Consider the following 22,655-nt stretch of genomic DNA (forward strand, 5'->3'; position numbering starts at 1 on the left):
TTTAACTTTCAGCGTGAATCAGTAGTAAAGAAGGCTAAAGCAATTTTAGCATTCATTTCAAGAGGACTAGAAAGCATGTATGCAAGCATGTAATTCTGAAGATTTTTAAGGTTTTCATCGGACTCATTTGGAATATTGGAGCAATTTTGTGCACCCTCTCTTAGAAAGGATGTGCTGGCATTAGAGAGAGTCCAGAGGAGGTTCCCAAGAACATAACAAGATGTGTTTGATGATTCTGGGCCTGTGCTCACTGCAGTTTAGAAGGATGAAGGGGAATCTCAAACCTGGCAAACCTTGAAAGTCCTAGATAAAGTGGAAGAGGAGAATATGTTTCCAGTAGTGGGAAGGTTCACAAACAGAGGGCACAGCCTAGAATGAAAGGATGTCCCTTTAGAATAGAGATAAGGAGGAATTCTTCAGCCAGAGGGTGGTGAATTTGAGGAATTCATTGCTGGAGATGGATGCAGAGACTAAGTCCTTGGGTATTTTTAAAGTGGAGGCTGATAGGTTCTTGATTAGTATGGATATCGGAGGTTATGGGGAGAAGGCAAGAGAATAGGATTAAAATAGAATAATAAATCAGCCGTGATTGAATGGAACAGCAGACTTCATGGGCCAAATGGCCTCTTTCTCTTCCTATGGCTTGTGGTTTTATGGTCAAAGACAATTCTTTTCCCTTCATCATTACATAAACATTGATTAGACAACTGCTAAGTGTAGACTTTCTTAAATGCAACATAGCAACACCTCTTTAAACCTCTCCAAGGTTCTTCATGTATCAGTTCTTTATAATTCAGTAATGATCCTTCATCTGAAATGCTGACCTCCCACTGATGTTGCCTGTCCCGAGAGTACTTCCAGCATTTCCTGTTTTTTTTTTAAATTTCAGATTTCCAGAATCAGTAGATCTTCGTTTTGATATAACTTGATGTTTTAAAAAGCAAAAAATTGGATACTCTTTTCTTAAGAAAATACATTTTGTCTTATTGTCAGTTATCATAAGAATTCATCCTGAAATTATATTCCCTCCAATATCCCAGCGTTCAACAAACACTAATTATGCATTCTGTTTTTCCATTTTCCTACCAAATGCATGTGGTTTTTGTTCAATATAACATTCTCACCTGTCCCTTCCTTATCGACTTACTTCGCCTGGTCATATCCCTTTGTAAATTCTTTGTATCCTCCTCAGAGATTCCTTTCCAAAGAGCTTTGGTTTCCTACTTGCAAACCATCCATCTATTTCCACTCCAGCAGCATCCATCCCTTTGATACTTTTAGGTACATGTCCTGCCTCGTCCTCCTTTACAAAAGTGGAGGTCAGGCCTCAGATGCTTTCATTTAGAAGGGGTTTCCAACTTGAGGACCACAAACCCCTCAGTTAATAGTAGATGTCCATGGCATAAAGAAGGTTGGGAATGCCTGGTTTAGATCATGAATGACAATAATGAAGGATTCCAAAGTTATGAATGACAATAATGAAGGATTCCAAATATTGGAAGTCTCTTTCCCCATTTTGTACAGAGTACTAAATTAACTCAAAAATCATGTTATCAATTCAACAAGAATACATTTTGAAATGAGTATTTCCAATGCATAGAACTAAATGAAGAAACATATGGGTATTGGGTTTGGTTAATATTTATCCAACAGTTTTAAGATATTTCAAAAAATGATATTATAACCATGTGTATGCTAATAGCTTTGACATTTAAGAAGAAGCAGTTTAGCCAAATAATCAAAGCGATGAATTTATTAACAAATAGTTAGAACCACAGAACCATAGAACGTTACAGCATAGAAACAGGCCTTTTGGCCCTCCTTGGCTGTGCCGAACCATTTTTCTGCCTAGTCCCGCTGACCTGCACCTGGACCATATCCCTCCATACACCTCTCATCCATGTACCTGTCCAAGTTTTTCTTAAATGTTAAAAGTGAGCCCACATTTGCCACTTCATCTGGCAGCTCATTCCACACCCCCACCACTCTGTGTGAAGAAGCCTTTAAACTTTTCCCCCTTCACCCTTAACCCATGTCCTCTGTTTTTTTCTCCCCGAGCCTCAGTGGAAAAGGCCTGCTTGCATTTACTCTATCCATACCCATCATAATTTTATATACCTCTAACAAATCTCCCTTCATTCTTCTACGCTCCAGGGAATAAAGTCCTAACCTATTCAACCTTTCTCTGTAACTCTGTTTCTCAAGTCCTGGCAACATCCTTGTAAACCTTCTCTGCACTATTTCAACCTTATTAATATCCTTCCTGTAATTTGGTGACCAAAACTTCACACAATACTCCAAATTCGGCCTCACCAATGACTTATACAACCTCACCATAACATTCCAACTCTTATACTCAATACTTTGATTTATAAAGGCCAATGTACCAAAAGCTCTCTTTACGACCCTATCTACCTATGATGGCACTTTTAGGGATTTTTTTATCTAAATTCCCAGATCCCTCTGTTCTACTGCACTCCTCAGTGCCTTACCATTTACCCTGTATGTTCTACCTTGGTTTGTCCTTCCAAAGTGCAATACCTCACACTTGTCAGTATTAAACTTCATCTGCCATTTTTCAGCCCATTTTTCCAGCTGGTCCAAATCCCTCTGCAAGCTTTGAAAACCTTTCTCACTGTCCACTACACCTCCAATCTTTGTATCATCAGCAAATTTGCTGATCCAATTTACCACATTATCATCCAGATCATTGATATAGATGACAAATAACAATGGACCCAGCACTGATCCCTGTGGCACACTACTAGTCACAGGCCTCCACTTAGAGAAGCAATCCTCTACTACCACTCTCTGACTTCTTCCATTGAGCCAATGCCTAATCCAATTGACCACCTCTCCATGTATACCTAGCGACTGAATTTTCCTAACTAACCTCCCATGCGGGACCTTGTCAAAGGCCTTACTGAAGTCCATGTAGACAACATCCACTCCCTTCCCTTCATCCACTTTCCTGTTAACCTCCTTCAAAAACTCTAATAGATCAGTTAAACATGACCTACCACGCACAAAGCCATATTGACTCTCCCTAATAAGTCCCTGTCTATCCAAATACTAGTAGATCCTTTCTCTTAGTGCTCCTTCCAATAATTTACCTACTACCGACGTCAAATTTACCGGCTTATAATTTCCCGGATTACTTTTAGAGCATTTTTAAAACAACGGAACAACATGAGCTATCCTCCAATCCTCCAGCACCTCACCCGTAGATACCAGCATTTTAAACATATCTGCCTCGGCCCCTGCAATTTCAACACTAATCTCCTTCAAGGTCCGAGGGAATATCCTGTCAGGTCCTGGGGATTTATCTACTCTGATTTGCCTCAAGCTAGCAAGCACCTCCTCCTTTTCAATCTGTATAGGTTCCATGACCTCACTACTGGTTTGCCTTATTTCCATAGACTCCATGCCAGTTTCCTTAGTAAACACAGACACAAAAAACCCATTTAAGATCTCCCCCATTTCCTTTGGTTCCGCATATAGCCGACCACTCTGATCTTCAAGAGGACCAATTTTATCCTTACTATCCTTTTGCTCTTAATATACCTGTGGAAGCTCTTTGAATTATCCTTCACCTTGACTGCCAAAGCAACCTCATGTCTTTTTTTAGCCCTCCTGATTTCTTTCTTAAGTATTTTTTTGCACTTTTTATACTCCTCAAGCACCTTATTTGCTCGCTGTTTCCTATACATGTCATACATCTCTCTCTTCTTCTTTATCAGAGTTTCAATATCCCTTGAGAACCAAGGTTCCTTATTCTTATTCTCTTTGCCTTTAATCCTGACTGGAACATTCAAACTCTGCACTCTCAAAATTTCTCCTTTGAAGGCCTCCCACTTACCAATCACATCCTTGCCAGAGAACAACCTGTTCAAATCCATGCTTTTTAGATCCTTAAACACGAAGAAATCTGCAGATGCTGGAATTTCAAGCAACACACATAAAAGTTGCTGTGAATGCAGCAGGCCAGGTAGCATCTCTAGGAAGAGGTACAGTTGTCGTTTTGGGCCGATATCCAAAACATCGACTGTACCTCTTCCTAGAGATGCTACCTGGCCTGCTGCGTTCACCAGCAACTTTTATGTGTGTTTTTAGATCCTTTCTCATTTCTTCAAATTTGGCCTTTTTCCAGTTTAGAACCTCAACCCGAGGACCGGATCTATCTTTATAATAATAATATTCCAGAAATTTTTAAGTGTCACTTTTCTAAGATTCAATGTACAGCTATGAGTATTGTTACGAGAATACACATAAAATTAAGATGTTTGCTGGCCTGGGCTAGCATCAGTGGCATCAGCAGTTGGTCTGCCACCTGCCCTCAGGGGAAGGAGAGATAAGGAACAATGGAGCAGCGTCTGGGGATGTGTAATGAAGGGATGTGGGAGGAAGAGCTGTCTGGAGCGGCTCCCCCCTTTGAACCCTGAACTGTTTGAAGTGATGGACAGGCGATACCCCAGCAGGGGGATAAAAAGGGGACAGGTTCGCTAAGACACAGACACACGCCACCCGAGGTAACGAGACCCTGGAAGCGGTGCGCTTCTCACGAGTGGGTGAGAAGTGCCAGACAACGACAAGGGTGGAAAGGTACGATCAGCGGGAACCCGGTGTGTGTCCGCCCTTGCCTGGGTGCCGGGTTCACTGCAGAGGATCGACCGCATCTGGAGGAGGGGTCACAGTCGGTGACCTCAGGTGACATCACCAAGGACCCGCCCAAATGCTGTTTGTGAGCCATCCCGCTGGTCTGTGAGTGAAGCTGTTCTGAATGATCAGTTGTTCCTGTTCTATCTCTGTCTCTCTTCCCCCACCTTGTCCATCGCCATGGCAACGATTACTGCGAACTGAACTACAAACTGGACTGAACTTTGAGTCATTTTGAAATTGGTCATTTAACCCCTAGACAACGATAGAGCTTGATTGATGCTGTTATCTTAATTCTGTGCACATGTGTTTATCATCACTGAACTGTTGCATTTATTATCCTTTCGATTACTGTGTTGCTTGTTTCTTTAATAAAACTTTCTTAGTTCTAGTACTCCAGACTCCAACTGAGTGATCCATTTCTGCTGGTTTGGCAACCCAGTTACGGGGTACGTAACAGTATACAACCCTGAAATTCATCTTCCCCACAGACAGTCACAAAACAAAGAACCATGGAACCAACCATTTCAAGGCAAAAACATCAAACATCCACCCCCACTTCCCCTACCCACAAATGGCACCCAAAAAAGAGTGAAAACACAGACTATAAAACACAAAATCAAAAGGCACATTTCAGTTCAGTTCAGCTCAGTGTTCGTTATCTGCGGGCCACCCCGATTCAAAAATTGCCCAAAAGTATTATCAAGAAGGGAGCGACCAGAACTAGAACAGATCATAAACCTGAATTAGAGTTCAAATCTACAGTCTGTGTTGATTAACTCTTTGCTCTGGCATCATCCGCCAACAGCATCGAGGGAGAGAGAGATCACTTGAATGCAAAAACATTCCCTCAGGAACTGCGAGCAAGAGGGAGCGACAGACTATGATGTAATCCTAAAAAGAAAGTGAATTGCAATCTATAATTCCAGCCTTTCATTAGCAGTAGAGAAAAAACTATGCAATTTACAACTGTGTGTTGTACTCTTCTGTCCTACCACAGATATTTTTTTATAACATGGAGCTTAACTATAAAGTTGTGGAGAACTATGAGTGCACTTTGAGGTGTTAGACTGTGTTCAAAACTCTGACAGCTGCTCCAACATACTGAAGGAAATAAGTGGTAACATTATACATCGAAGCAAGGTGTTCATGGAAGATAGGCAATAGTTCGAAACGTTTTGCTGAAAGCGGAAGTACCACTGCTGGTGAAGTTAAATTTGTGCAGCAGATCAAGTGGTATCAGATCACAGATGCCACATGCTTTTGAAATTAATATCTAGCAATACAGAGACGTGAAGAGAAATGGCTGAATCTTTACATCAGATTGAAAAATACCAGCTTTAAGAAGCATGGAGAAAATTACCTGAAGCTGAATGCTCTGAACGTGCTATTTTTCATTGAGCACCAATTTACACCATATTGCAAAAGACATGTTAAATGTTTTGATTAATGTAAATCTTAAATCAAGTTATTGTTCTATACGTGATGTACTTAATAGTTCATTGTAACCTGCACAATGTGGAGGAAATGAATTCATCTGTTAGTTTTCAATATTGTTAGTAGGGCCCTTTTAATTGAGTTTGTTTATTTAAGATACTTTCCAGCATCTCATAGGCATTAAGAATAAGAAAATTATAATGTCTGTGGAATTCCTTTGTTACTGCAGTCCCATTGTATAGAACTGTCCATATGGTATTCTTAATTAGAGCTATATTGCCAGTCCTAGAGACCAAGATGATGGCAAAGGTAGGAAGCAGGGGGCACCTTGGGAATCAATTGGACACACTAATTAACTACTAAGTCTAAGCTGAATAACGTAAGAGACCTGAAGTCACCCATATCCTTCCAACTGGATGAATATTGAATGCAGTTTCAGTCCCTACAGGTTCCACATATTATAGAAGAAAATCAGCGAGCAAAAGTATAATTGAAGCTGGCAAGCATAAATTATGTTATTGCTACACTGAGTGACATCATGATCTAATGGGAAATGTGGTATTTTCTCAATGTAACTGATGGATGGTTAGCTCTATTGTCATGCTATAGCCACAGGGATCATTTTAAAGGATTAATTTGTTGTTTCCTCATCCTAATAGGTAAATATTCATTTCTGAAATATTGATTGTTACGGTTTAAGTGATGGGTGACCCTGGTAGTGCCCCCATCATTATTGTCATCAGTAAAAATTCTGTCTATAAAGGAGCATGGGAATTAGTGCCAATTTGTTCCCCGTGGAAGTGTGTAACATTATAGGAAGGAAAGGGAATTAGTAAATGCCGATACATCCACCCTGGAGACCAAGCCAAGGCTTGCTCAGAAATACATAAGGCTGAAGACAGTTAGGAAAGTTACTTTGGAACAAGGTAAAGATAATCAGTAAGTCCTCATAATGCAATTTCTCTGACTCTTTCCGGTCTCTGCTATTAATAACTTCTGCAAGAACATGAGAATCAGGGAAAATTCCTTTTTTGCATCTCATCTGGACTACTGGTAAACACATCTTGTGTGATTGTGATCACCAAAATGGGGATGGGGGTGAGGGGTGGAGGAGTCCTCAAAAGGAATTCATAGGATACCAAGCATCTTTCCCCATGTAAGCCCAAAAAGTGATACTTTGAAACAGATAATCCTCCGTCATCACTTATCTACCCAGGGGTAAAATATCACACCTGTCTCAATGCGTTAACAGAAAAAGATAATTTAATGTGACTTAATTTGGATTGCCGCAGGATATATTTGAGATAAAATAAATAAGAATAGCTACCTATTTTGTCAAGTGGCTATTTGAATAAATGTCACACTGTGTATCACGAATAAAAGTGTAGTAGGAATCATGGAGAAAACAGGAAGGAGCCAAACTTTACACAACTGAATAACATTGTGATTAATGGAGGGCAACTGCCTCAAACCCAAGGACCAGCTGCGGATGTTCCTTGTGAATATTTCCTTGACCAAATCTAACTTCAACTGCTCTATCAATTACCTTGCCTCCATTACAAAGTCAAAAGTAGAGTGATTGCTATAACACTGCATTCAATTTGCTTGTATCATATTTACAGGTCTGTAAGAAGTACTTCTATTGATAAAATTTGCTTTCCTTTGTTTGACATTTGACACTCAAATATTTTATTCTGTGGAAAGTTCTTGTGTTTGATTAATGCACAGTTGAAAACCAGTGCAATAGCTGATGCTGGAAGACTGAAATAATGCTTCAAGCTGATGATCTTTCATCTGGCCTGGAAAAATTCAGAACTGCAGATTCTATCAGCTAACAAGTGTAGTTGAGAGATCAGCCTTGGAGATATAATGACAATTCTTTGTTCAAAATACTCAACTTCAAGAAGATAGTCAGCCATTTCTAGTTAAAGATTATATAAGATTAAAGTTTTTATTCAACCTAAGTAAGGTTGTAAAAATTAATTCATATTAAATTGGATGAATACTTCTATTCCTCTTATAGTTGTTAATATCTCAGCCCTCAGTGCTTGGAAACATGATTAGCAAGTAGTTTTGATGTTACCTTTCTGTTATGAGATCAGGTTAAGGGCCTGCATGGTTCTAATTATAATAGAGTATTTTTTTTTCCCCTAGATCCTGTTCATGGACCTCAGAATGTGGAAGTTGTGGATGTCCGATCTCGTCAGTTGACTATTCATTGGGAACCATTTGGGTATGCAGTCACTCGTTGCCATAGCTACAACTTGACAGTTCAGTACCAGTATGTGCTTGGCCATCGGGAATATACAGCAGAAGAACTGATGCAGACATCATCCCACTATACACTGCGGGGACTGCATCCATACACCACAGTGAAACTTCGACTGGTACTGGTAAACCCAGAAGGAAGGAAAGAAAGTGATGAAATTGTTATACAAACTGAAGAGGATGGTAAGTGTCTAAATTATTTTTCTTTTACCAGCAACATAACATGGACTTTTGAGAGATACTGGGGGCAATTACTTGGCAGCTTTTTCTTAAAGCTTCTTTGACCACTGCTGTAAAGGACCGTGGCAAAAGCGTAAAATAGTCAGAAATGCAGAATTCAAGGTCAATATCTTAGAACTGGTTTGAGAGAGGTTTCAATCTGAATTCCAAAGATTGATGGGAAAAAAACGTTGACTCAATTGTATGTGATCGGCATATGTGCATTATAAAGTATGCATGCTCAGTTGCCAGTCATTTATAAGGGCACCATAGATTATTAACAAAGGTAGATCATTATGACATAAGACAAATTTTGAGCTTTTTACTGATGCCGTATAATTCAACACAGCAAGCTAGCTCTATAATGGCCAACCCACCTAAACTCAGCATGCCTCCTTCAACGAGTAGTGTGTTATGCATATTAAAGTCTCTCACAGCATAAAATCCATAGTTTCTTTTGCAACCAAAATTCAAAGCATATTTTTCCAAGCCTCCAAGCATCTTCAAATAAGTTCTGAGTAAAATTGTACCCTGCCTCCAGTAAATGGGAGAAAGAACCTACTCTATGAAAAGAAACTTACTGCGAAATGCCATTAGTGCTCCCCCTAACAGTATGCTTTTTTTTGACTCTCTAATTGTTTTCTAAAGTTGTAGAAAATGAGGTCAGAGTGGTAGAAATTCACCTTTAGTTTCTAATGCTAAACAAATGTCAGAGTAGAAAACACCTTTGATACTTCTGTCCTGTGGTTCAGTTTCATTGACCTGGATGAACCATTAGAGAGTAGGGACTTCCTTGTAAAGTTGATTCATTTACTATTGTGGCTAAAGATGAATTTTGTTTGCCCTCAATGAGCAGAGTTGTTAATCATGCTCATACCCTCAATTCCATTTCTTTGTCACATCTTTGGTAAATACACTGCAATATCAGTGGCAGCAATACTGATATAAAATATGCTCCAAAATTGCCTTTGTCAGTTACTTTAATGGATTTATTAATCTATCAAATATAAATGAGGAGAGAATGCAATAAAATAATGCATTGATGTGAAATTCTTCCAGATGCTAACATAATTATCACGAGTAAATTTAATCTTTAAGTATTATAATATTGATGAGAAAGACATTCAAAAATTGAAATATTTTGACATATATGATCTTCGCAATATGGTTTACCAATGGGCAATACAATAAAATATTTGAATTAATGTGACAGACAGCAGAGGTATAAATATACAGAGGAAAAATGGGTCATTGACATTAATTTGACCGTTGGCATGGATGTAGGTGTGGGTGAAGTAATTATATTAGTTCTACATTTTCTGTTAAATCTGTTCAATAAATATGTGGGGAAAAACGTAAAGTCATGAAGGTCTCCTATAGTCAGAAAGGACAGTAATAGGGACCAGAGAAATGGAGGAGCAATTAAACAAATATTTTGTTTCTGTCTTCACTGAAGGCAATACAAGTAACTTAACACAAATGAGAATGAAAAATGAAAGAAAGTTAGCATTAGGAAGAAAATAATACATGAGAAATTAATGTAGTGAAAGTTGATAAATTTCTAAGGCCAATTAATTTTCATCCCCGAGAACTAAAGCAGCAATTATGGAAATAGAAGGTATATTGGTTCTCATTTTCCCGAATTCTACAGGTTCTGAATAGGTTCCTGCAGTGTGCATGGCAAATGTAATCCCATTATTTAAAAAGGGAGAAAACTACATACATGAAAACCACCTGGTGGGGAGATTGCTTGAAGTTGGAAAGAATGAGATAGTGTGATAGTTTTCAATGAGATTGGACAGTAAGCATGGATTTCTGAAAGGAAAAGATGTTTGATAAGCCTACTTTAGTGTTTTGAAGATTTAACTAATTGAATATGTAAGAGAAAATGAGTGGGTATGACAAACTTGGACTTTTAGAAAGCCTTTGGTAAAGTTCCATGTATAAGAACTGCATAATTTAAAATAAAAAGGATGGTTATAGGGGTAATAAGACATAAACATAGAAGCCAAATTAGGGCATTCTGTCTATCGAGCCAGTTCTGACATTCCATCATGGCTGATATATTATCCAACTGAACCATATTCTCCTGTTTTCTCCTCATAATCTTTGACACCTGACTAATCAAGAAAGTATCAATCTCCACATTAACTATACTCGATGATTTGGCCTTCACAGCAATCCATGGCAATGAATTCATCATGTTCACCACCCTCTGGCTAAGGAAATTCCTCCATATCCTCATTCTAAATGGACATTCCTCTATCTTGAGGCTATGCCCTCTGGTCCTAGGCTCCCCCACTATAGGAAACATCCTCTCCACATCCGTTCCATCCTGGTATTTAAATGTTCGATAGGTTTCAGTGAAATCCCCCTTATTTTTCTAAAGTTCAGTGAGTACAGGCCCAGAGACGTCAAATGTTCCTTAAATGTTCACCCTACCCTTTCATTCCCGGAATCATTCTCGTGAACTTCCTCTGGGCCCTGTTCAATGAGGCACATCTTTTCTTAGACAAGCGGCTCAAAATTGCTCACAATACTCCAGGTATGATCTGCCCAATGCCCTATAAAGCCTCAGCATCACATCCTTGCTTTTATATTCTAGTCCTCTCAAAATGAACGCTAACAATGAACGCTAACATTGTCTTTCCTGACACTGACTCAATCTACAAGTTTAGCTTTCAGAAATCCTGCACAAGGACTCCTAAGTCCTTTTATAACCATATGACCATTTAACAATTACAGCACGGAAACAGGCCATCTCGGCCTTCCTAGTCCATGCTGAACTCTTAATCTCACCTAGTCCCACCGACCTGCACTCAGCCCATAACCCTCCATTCCTTTCCTGTCCATACAGCCATCCAATTTAACTTTAAACGACAATGTCGAACCTCCCTCAACTACTTCTGGTGGAAGCTTGTTCCACACAGCTACCACTCTCTGAGTAAAGAAGTTCCTCCTCATGTTACCCCTAAACTTTTGTCCTTTAACTCTCAACTCATATCCTCTTGTTTGAATCTCCCCCACCCTCAATGGAAAAAGCCTATCCACGTTAACTCTATCTATCCCCCTCATAATTTTAAATACCTCTATCAAGACCCCCCTCAACCTTCCACATTCCAAAGATTCCACATTCCCAACTTGTTCAACCTTTCTCTGTAACTTTGGTGATGAAACCCAGGTAACATTCTAGTAAAGCTTCTCTGTACTCTCTCTAATTTGTTGACATCTTTCCTATAATTCGGAGACCAAAACTGTGAACAATACTCCAAATTTGGCCTCACCAATGCCTTGCACAATTTCAACATTACATCCCAACTCCTATACTCAATGCTCTGATTTATAAAGGCCAGCATACAAAAAACTTTCTTCACCACCCTACCCACTTGAGATTCCATCTTCAGGGAACTATGCACCATTATTCCTAGATCCCTCTGTTCTACTGCATTCTTCAATGCCCTACCATTTACCATGTATGTCCTATTTTGATTAGTCCTACCAAAATGTAGCACCTCACATTTATCAGCATTAAACTCCATCTGCCATCCTTCAGCCCACTCTTCTAACTGGCCTAAATCTCTCTGCAAGCTTTGAAAACCTCCTTCATTATCCACAATTCCACCTATCTTAGTATCATCTGCATACTTGCTCATCCAACTTACCACCCCATCATCCGGATCATTAATGTATATGACAAATAACATTGGACCCAGTACAGATTCCTGAGGCATACCATTAGTCACCGTCCTCCAACCTGACAAACAGTTATCCACCACTACTCTCTGGCGTTTCACATCCAGCCACTGCTGAATCAATTTTACTACTTCAATATTACTACCTAACGATTGAACCTTACTAACCAACCTTCCATGTGGGACCTTGTGAACGGCCTTACTGAAGTCCATATAGACAACATCCACTGCTTTTCCCTCGTCAACTTTCCTAGTAACCTCTTCAAAAAATTAAATAAGATTTGTCAAACATGACCGTACACGTACAAATCCATGTTGGCTGTTCCTAATCATACCCTGTCTATCCAGATAATTATATATACCATCTCTAAGAATACTTTCCATCGATTTACCCACCACTGACGTCAAACTCACAGGCTGATAATTGCTAGGTTTAGTCTTAGAACTCTTTTTAAGCAATGGAACAATGTGAGCAATACGCTACTCCTTGTTTCTAAATAAACTCCCGTTTCTAATGACATTTGAAATATTTCTGTCAGAGCCCCTGCTATTTCTACACTAACTTCCCTCAAGGTCCTAGGGAATATCCTGTCAGGACCCGGAGACTTATCCACCTTTATATTCCTTAAAAGTTCCTGTACCTCCTCTTCTTTAATCATCATAGTTTCCATAACTTCCCTGCCTGTTTCCCTTATCTTTACACAATTCGATATCCTTCTCCTTAGTGAACACTGAAGAAAAGAAATTGTTCAGAATCTCCCCCATCTCTTTTGGCTCCACAGATAGCTGTCCACTCTGATTCTCTAAGGGACCAATTTTATCTCTCACTATCCTTTTGCTGTTAATATAACAGTAGAAACTCTTGCGATTTATTTTCACCTTACTTGCCAAAGCAACCTTGTATCTTCTTTTAGCTTTTCTAATTTTTTTCTTAAGATTCTTTTTCAATTCTTTATATTCCTCGAGCACCTCATTTACTCCATGCTGCCTGTATTTATTGTAGATATCTCTCTTTTTCTGAACCAAGTTTCCAATATCCCTGGAAAACCATGGCTCTCTCAAACTTTTAACCATTCCTTTCATCCTAACAGGAACATAAAGTTCCTGTACTCTCAAAATTTCTCCTTTAAATGACCTCCATTTCTCTATTATATTCTTCCCATAAAACAAATTGTCCCAATCCACTCATTCTAATTCCTTTTGCATCTCCTCAAAGTTAGCCTTTCTCCAATCAAAAATCTCAACCCTGGGTCCAGACCTATCCTTCTCCATAATTTTATTGAAACTAATAGCATCGTGATCACTGGACCCGAAGTGCTCCCCACCACAAACCTCCGTCACCTGACCTATCTCATTCCCTAAAAGGAGATCCAACACTGCCCCTTCTGTAGTTGGTACCTGTATGTATTGCTGCAAAAAACTATCCTGCACACATTTTACAAACTCCAAACCATCCAGCCCTTTTACAGTATGGGCTTCCCCGTCTATGTGTGGAAAACTAAAATCTCCCACAATCACAACCTTGTGCTTACTACAGATATCTGCTATCTCCTTACAAATTTGCTTCTCCAATTCTCGCTCCCCATTTGGTGGTCTATAATACACCCCCATAAGAGTTACTACACCTTTCCCATTCCTCAATTCCACCCAAATAGCCTCCCTAGAAGAGCCCTCTAATCTATCCTGCCAGAGCACTGCTGTAATATTTTCTCTAACAAGCAATGCAACACCTGCCCCTTTTGTCCCACCGATTCTATCACACCTGAAGCAATTAAATCCAGGAATATTTAGTTGCCAATCACACCCCTCCTGTAACCATGTTTCAATAATAGCTACCACATCATACTTCTAGGTATCAATCCATGCTTTCAGCTCATCCACCTTTCTGATAAAGCTCCTAGCATTAAAATAAATGCATTTAAGAAATTTTCCATCTCTTACTCTCTGTTTATCACTATCAGTGCAAACAACTTTACTATTTTCTTTTTCTTCCTTCTTCCTTCTTCCTTACATCCGTTCCTACACTCTGGTTCCCCTCCCCCCTCGCCTGCATGTGGCACTGGTAGCAATCCTGAGATTGCTATCCTGGAGGTCCTGTCCTTTAACTTGGCACCTAACTCCCTAAACTCACCTTTCAGGACCTCCTCACTCTTCCTACCCATGTCATTGGTCCCTACATGGACCACGAAATCCAGCTACTCACCCTCCCTCTTGAGAATACCGAGAACTCGATCCGAGATATCACGGACCCTGGCACCAGGGAGGCAACAGACCATCCAGGATTCCGGATCTCTTCTACAGAACCTCTTATCTGTCCCCTAACTATCGAATCCCCTATCACTACTGCTGTCCTCTTTTCCCTCCTTTCCTTCTGAGCTGAGGGTCCTATCTCGGTGCCAGAGACGCAACCACTGCAACTTGTCCCTGGTAGGTCGTCCCCAATCACAGTACCCAAAATGATATACTTATTATTGATGGGAATGGCCACAGCGTTGCTCTGCTCATTCTGTCTATTCCACCCCGCCTCCTGACAATCACCCAGCTACCTGTCTCCTGACTCTTAGGGTGACTATCTCCCTGTATCTCCTGTTTATTTCTGCCTCTGCCTCCTGAATGATCCAAAGTTCATCTAACTCCAGCTCCTGTTCCCTAACTCGGTTTGTCAGGAGCTGCAGCTGGATGCACATTTTACAGGTGTAGTCATCAGGGACGATTGTGCTCGCCCTGACTTCCCACATCCTGCAAACGGAGCACTCAACTGCCCTAACTGCTGCCTCCATTACCTACTCCTAAGGTAATTAGATTTATTAAAAGAACTTACCCAACCTTACCTCACTTGGAGTGAAACTTTTCCTCAGCCTCTGCTCGCCGAAGCCTCAGGAGCCAAAACCTTCCTACTCTGTCTCCCTCTACTCTGTTGCCCGCTGCAACATCGCCTGCTCCGTTACTCTGCTCTCTTTTAAATACTCCCGCAGCCTCACGGTCTGATTTACATGTCCGAGTTTTGCACCTCTTACTTCTGAATTTTCTCTCTTTAAGAAAATAGTCTACTCTTTTATTCTTTGTACCGAAGTGTATGGTCTTACACCCCTACATTATATTACATCTGCCATTTCTTTGCCCATTCTCAAATATTAGATTAGATTATTAGATTAGATTAGATTATGAGGACATGCAGTCCTCTTTTATTGTCATTTAGTAATGCATGCATTAAGAAATGATACAACTTGTTCCTCCAGAATGATATCACAGAAACACAAGACAACCTAAGACTAAAAAAACTGACAAAAACCACATAATTATAACACATAGTTACAACAGTGCAAGCAATATCGTAATTTGATAGAAGAACAGACCATGGGCACTGTTAAAAAAAAGTCTCCGAAAATCCCATCACCTCACACAGACAGTTGAAGGAAGAAAACTTGTTCTGCCATGAGCTTCCAGCACCGCAAACTTGCCGATGCAGCATCCTGGAAGCACCCGACCACAGTCTGACTCCAAGTCAATCCGAAAACTTCAAGCCTCCGTCCAGCTCTCCGACACCGAGCACCGAGCACCATCTCTGCTGAGCGCTTTGACCCCGACCCCGGCAACAGGCAATAGGCAAAGCCGAGGATCTGGGGCCTTCCCCTCCGGTAATTGCACAGTAGCAGCGGCAGTGAACCAGGCATTTCAGAAGTTTCTCCAGATATTCCTCCGTGCTTCTTTTGGCTGTCTCAATCAAATCAGGATTGTGCACGGCATCCTACCTCACAAATACGATATCAATTTGGAGTGGCTGTGCGTGCTGCGTCACGTCGCCATCTTCTCCTCCCCCCCTTGAATATGTACAAGTCCTTCTGTAGACGAAGGGTCCTGACGAAGGGTTCCGGCCCGAAACGTCGACCGATCTTTTCCACGGATGCTGCCCGACCTGTTGAGTTCCTCTAGCCTGTTGTGAGTGTTGCTTTGATCCCAGCATCTGCAGATTATTTTGTGTTCCTTCTGTAGACTCTATGATTCCTCAACACTACCTGTCCCTCCACCTATCTTTGCATCATCTGCAAACTTGGCCACAAAGCTGTTAGTTCTGTCTTCCAACACATTGACTTATAACATGAAAAGAAGGAGTCGCAATACCAACCCCTGCAGAACACCATTAGTCACCGGAACCAACCAGAATAGGCCCCCTTTAGCCTGCCAGTCAGCCATTCTTCTATTCATCCTAATATCTTTCCTGTAATATCATATTCTTTTTTCTTGTTAAGCAGCTTCATGTGTGGCACCCTGTCAAAGGCTCCTGAAAATGCAAGTAAATGACATCCACCAACGCTCCTTTGTCTATCCTTCCTATTATTTCCTCAAAGAATTTCAACAAATTTGTCATGCACATGCAAGATTTCCCCTTAAGAAAACTATGCTAACTATTTTATCATATGCCTCCTAGTATCTCAAGTCCTCATCCTTAGGAAGGAACTCCAGCATCTTCCTCTATTTAACTAGCCTTTCTTCTGCCTCCCTCCCTTCTTAAAGAGTGGAGTGACATTTGTATTTTTCCAGTCCTCTGGAACCATTCCAGAATTAAGTGATTCCTGAAAGATCATTACTAATGACTCCACAATCTCTTCAGTTACCTCTTTTAGAAACTTGGGTTGTAGTCCATCTAGTTCAGGTGACTTATCTAGCTTCAGACCTTCCAGCTTCTCAAGCATGTTCTCTGTAGTAATAGGAATGCGCACACTTCAGTCCCCTGACATTCTGGAATTTCTGGCATACTGCTAGTGTCTTCCATAGTGAAGACTGACACAAAATACTCCTTAAGTTTGTCTGCCATTTCTTTGTCCACCTTTACTACCTATCTAGTGTTGTTTTCTAGTGGTCCAATACACACTTTCACCTCTCTTTTACTCTTAATACATCTGAAAAAAGTTTAGTATTCTCTTTGATAGTATTGGCTCGCTTACCTTCATATTTCATGTTTTCTCTGTTTATAGCTTTTTTAGTTGACTTCAGTTGATTTTGAAATCTTCCCAATCATCTTAACATTACATTACTTTTTGCTCTATTATATGCCCTCTCTTGTTCTTTTTATCATTGCAGTTAAATTAGTTTCAGTGACTTTTCGGTGGAATTTGGAACTAATGCAGCCTATGAGATCTTGCAGATGAGTGACAACTTTGAGAAATGTGTGTTAAAGCACACACATACACCAAAATCCCAAACTTTCTGCCACATTTATGTCATAATGACAGCAAAAATTGGCAGTTTTGTCATCATTACTAAGGGAAATAACAAGAGCTCATGCCATTAATATTACTTGTGAAACTGCAAGCAGTTCTTTTTGACGTATTTATCATTCTCTGAAAAATCCTTACATTTTACATAACTCTATTGGAGAGTCATTGTATAGTAGCCAACATTTCTATCTTCAAGTTGAATGACAAAGAAAATTTGTATTCATTTTACAAAAGAGTCAACGTTTTGAAATTTTTTTGAGAAAAATATCCCAGGACAGTTCTGCTTATATATAGCTTAAGTATAGTGCTTTGAAAATTTCTCTTCACTAAACCAGTGAGGTTTGCCAGTGAGCATATTCTTGAGATAAAGGAAAAGTCAGATAGACCGATGATAAGAAACCACTTTATTCAGTGGTTACAAATTATTAAAATTTCTGCAGTAGAAGATTGTGAATGCTAAATCAGTGAGTATGTCCAATACTGAGATTAATAGAATTTTAGATGATACGGAAATCGGGGATATAGGAATTGGGAAGGAAAGTGAAAAAGTAACAGCATCACGCATGATCCTCTTAAATGATGCATGAGGTTTCCTTTGGCAACCTGAGGTTCTATGTTTTTCTTTGACTCTTAATATTCTATATGACAAAATTTAATAAAATAAGCATATTCCAAAAAGTACTAATATATATATGATCAAGAGAGATCAATAATTTTTATACAATGGCCTCAGTTTAGTTTACAATATGTCAGATTAGTTAAAAGAAATTAGTTAAATGGAACAGACTCAATGGGGCAAAGGGCCTAATTCTGCTCTATATCTTACGAAAATCATCTTTGAATATCATAGAAACATAGAAAACCTACAGCACAATACAAGCCCTTCAGCCAACAATGCTTTGCCAAACATGTACTTACTTTAGAAACTACCTAGGGTTACGCATAGCCCTCTACTTTTCTAAACTCCATGTACCTAGGCAGGAGTCTCTTAAAAGACCCTACTGTAGCCGCCTCCACCACAGTTGCCAGCAGCCCATTCCATGCACTTACCACTCTCTGCATCAAAAAAAAACTTACCCCTGACATCCCCTCTGTACCTACTTCCAAGACCTTAAAACTGTGCCCTCTCATGTTAGCCATTTCAGCCCTGGGAAAAAGCCATGAACTATCCAGATGATCAATGCCTCTCATCATCTTATACACCTCTATCAGGTCACCTCTCATCCTCCATCACTTCAAGGAGAAAAGACCAAGTTCACTCATCCTATTCTCATAAGGCATGCTCCCCATTCCAGGCAACATCCTTCTAAATCTCCTCTGTACCCTTTATATAGTTTCCACATCCTTCCTGTAGTGAGATGATCAGAACTGAGCACAGTACTCCAAGAGGGGTCTGAACAGGGTCCTATACAGCTGCAACATTACCGCTTGGTTCTTGAATTCATTCCCACGGTTGATGAAGGCCAATACACCATATGCCTTCTTAACCACACAGTCAACCTGCTCAGCAGTTTTGAGTTTCCTATAGACACGGACTCCAAGATCCCTCTGATCCTCCACACAGCCAAGAGTCTTACCATTAATACTATATTCTGCCATTACATTTGACCGACCAAAATGAACCACCTCACACTTATCTGGGTTGAACTCCATCTGCCACTTCTCAGCCCAGTTTTGCATTTATCAATGTCCCACTGTAACCTCTGACAGCCCTCCACACTATCCACAACAACCCCAACCTTTGTATCATCAGCAAATTTACTAACCCATCCCTCAACTTTCTCATCCAGGTCATTTATAAAAATCACCAAGAGAAGGGGTCCTAGAACAGATCCCTGAGGCACACCATTGGTCACCAACATCTAGGCAGAATATGGCCCGTCTACAACCACTCTTTGCCTTCTGTGGGCAAGCCAAATTTGGATCCACAAAGCAAGGTGCCCTTGGATCCCATGCCTCCTTACTTTCTCAATAAGCCTTGCATGGGGTACTTTATCAAATGCCTTGCTGAAATCCATATACACTACATCTACTGCTCTACCTTCATCAATGTGTTTAGTCATAAAGTTGAGCATTTAATTTAGTCATAAATTTATAGTTTAGTATAAATGTGTTTATATCCTAGCTAATTATTTGATAATGCAAACACAAGGAAATCTGCCGATGCTCAAAATTCAAGCAACACAAACAAAATGCTGGTGGAATGCAGCAGGCCAGGCAGCATCCATAGGAAGAAGCACAGTCAACGTTTCAGGCCGAGACCCTTTGTCAGGACTAGACGACCAGTCCCGTCAAAGAGTCTCAGCCTGAAACGTCGACTGTGCTTCTTCCTATGGATACTGCCTGGCCTGCTGAGTTCCACCAGCACTTTTTGTGTGTTAATCATTTGATAAGTTTGTATACCAATGTGTTTCAGTTATTTTCTACCATTTTCCATAATTTAACAATTCACTGGTGTGGGCACGTGGCCAAGTGGTTAAGGCATTTGACTAGCGACCTGAAGGTCATGAGTTCGAGCCCCAGCCTCACAGCGTGTTGTATCCTTGAGCAAGGCACTTATCCACACAGTGCTCTGCGATGACACTGGTGCCAAGCTGTATCGGCCCTTGCTCTTCCCTTGGACAATATCGGTGTTGTGGAGAGGCGAGACTTACAGCATGGGCAACTGCCGGTCCACCATACAACCTTGCCCAGGCCTGTGCCCTGGAGAGTGAAGACTTTCCAAGAGAAGATCCATGGTCTCGCAAGACTAACGGATGCCTTAATTTTTTTTTAAACAATTCACTGTCAAGTTAAAAAGGTTTAAGTAAATTTACAGATATAATTGTTTTATATTTTGATGGATCTAGCATTAGTAATGGATGGTGGCGTGGAAATATGTCTCTACCAAAGGAGGTGCAAGGTGCTCCTTCCCTTCGCTAGCCTGCAGGTCACCCTTGGGCAAGGTGTAGCACCTGCTTCGCCCCCTCATCAGGGTCACATGAAGCCATCGAAGCAGGTCATTTGAGCAACTGGTGCATATCACAAGTTCTGGTTACGCAACCACTGATGCCAGGCAGACAATCTCTGAAGAATATTGATAATGGCTGTGGTCACCCGACTTGCCCAGAAGAAAGCAATAACAAACCACTTTTGTCGAAAAATTTGCCAAAAACAATCATGGTCAAAGACCGTGATCACCCATATCATATGGCACAGCACATAATGGTGATGGAAAGCATCAATAAGTTAGCAGTATGAGTGAAATTCTTTCAGCTTTCCTAATGACCAGGAAATGGTTCTGAATTAAGAAGAATCCAAAAGATTGCATTTTAATATTTATTAAAACCTCAGTAAGAAATAATGACAGTTTACAGAAGTGAGTTAAAATTGTGCAGTCTGATCTATCCTAGATTACCCTTGTGATTTAAAATTTTTTAGCGGCAAAAACTTGGTGAATACTGAGGTAGCAACTGAAATTTCCAGTTTAAGGTTATTGAAAACTGGATATTGAAGTGCTGTGAATTAATAGAATGGATCAGGCAGAAGTAGTGATACATAACAAAGGATAAGTGTGCATATTAATAGGTGAGACTGAACTTGGCTTTTTGCATTAGCAGCCCATTATTCAGTACGCGAGTTGAGTATTTATCTTATACTCCTTTCTTTATAGTATTTATGGAGCTATCATCATTCTTCTTGATCAATGCTGCTTTTTAAATCTGTACATTCGGTTCATGTTTCACTTTAATTTCTGGCCATTTTGCCTTCAAGAGATTCCTCAGGCTTTCTAAGTTTTCATGATTGATAACGTTCCAAGTTTGATCCTATGAATTACCCGACATCATGGGAGATCCAGTTACATTCTTTCCTAAGGAGGTGTGCAGTTATTCTCCCAGAAGATGTGTCACTTCTCATGAAATTTAGCCTAAATCCTTTAGGATCAATCGGCGCACGGATGATTACAATGGCTTTGTGGTGTTTATTTAGGCACTGTAGATACTAAGGTGCACAAAATAAAATTATTATTGTGACAGGACTTAGGTTTTCTCCTCAAAGATGATGAAACATTGTTCAAGAACATTAATTTTCCCATTTCCTGTGATTTTACTGTTAATTAAGTTGACATTATTCACACACTTGGAGTTGTTTTCCCTTTACATTCAATGGGACTTCAATCTCATGCATCACTGACAGTGGCTAACTGGCAGCTGTAAGTAAAAATTAGCAGTGGTTTGTTGTGCTTACTATACCAGCAGTATGGTTATGAATCTTCAACTTTCACTTCAAGTAGATTTAAAAAGAAAAATGACAGTCAAAATCTTGATAAATAAGTTTAATTTAAAACGGAAATATTAACTCATTTGAAACAATGTATCTACTTCTACTAGTTCAATTGACTTTACAATTTTTGCTTCAGCAGAGTCTATAAACCACAGTTTAACATAGTCCTATTTTTGCAACCTTTAAGCAGTCATAGGTCCATAGCTTTACAATTATTGTAAACATACTGTAAAGATACTTTATTTAATTTTTAATAATTCAAAGTATTTTGTGTAAATCATTTAAATGATATATTTTCTGATGCTGAAAATGCTTAGGTTATTTCAAAACATTATTATTTCTTGATTTATCATTTGGCTGCATAAAGCTGAGGCAATTTCAACTTATTTAAGCACATACCTGGCTGCAAAGCTATAATTCAGCGACCATTTTCAATAGTATCTGTTTCTACTAACTCCCAGAATACTGAGGTGACTTTGCTGGGCTGTGAGTTACAATCTAAATGCAACACACATAAAATGCTGTAGCAACTGAACTGGTCAGGCTGTATGTTTGGAAGGAAATGAACAGTTGTTGTTTTGACTTGAGGCCCTTTATCAGGATTGGGAAGGAAGGGGGCAGAAACTAGGATAAATGGATATGGGGATGAGAGGAGCACAAGCTGGCAGATAGTAATTGAGTCCAAGTGCTGAGTTCCTCTAGTATTCTTTGTGTGGACTGCTCAAAATTTCTTGCATCTGAAATCTCTTGCCTCTCCATCTAATTACAACATTCAGGTGAATACCATTATTTTGGTTGACAAATTCGTCATGTGTCAGGTCCGTAACTATTTTGAATGACATGAAATTTTTTGGAGCAGATGTTTTATCTTTTTTGCTGATCATGTGATACTAATGTTCAA

The 22,655-nt window shown here is 39.9% G+C and overlaps 1 protein-coding gene across 7 annotated transcripts in view; it reads left to right on the forward strand.

The window, feature by feature from the left end:
- Positions 1–22,655, forward strand: part of LOC134342756 (receptor-type tyrosine-protein phosphatase T-like) — a 1,640,095-nt gene that overhangs the window by 1,129,399 nt on the left and 488,041 nt on the right. For all 7 annotated transcript variants that reach the window (XM_063041291.1, XM_063041286.1, XM_063041287.1 and 4 more), the window contains exon 8: positions 8,248–8,544. In XM_063041291.1, the coding sequence (XP_062897361.1) occupies positions 8,248–8,544 (297 nt within the window). The remainder of the gene's footprint in view (positions 1–8,247; positions 8,545–22,655) is intronic.

This window comes from Mobula hypostoma, chromosome 2, assembly GCF_963921235.1.
Source record: "Mobula hypostoma chromosome 2, sMobHyp1.1, whole genome shotgun sequence".
Lineage (NCBI taxonomy): Eukaryota > Metazoa > Chordata > Chondrichthyes > Myliobatiformes > Myliobatidae > Mobula > Mobula hypostoma.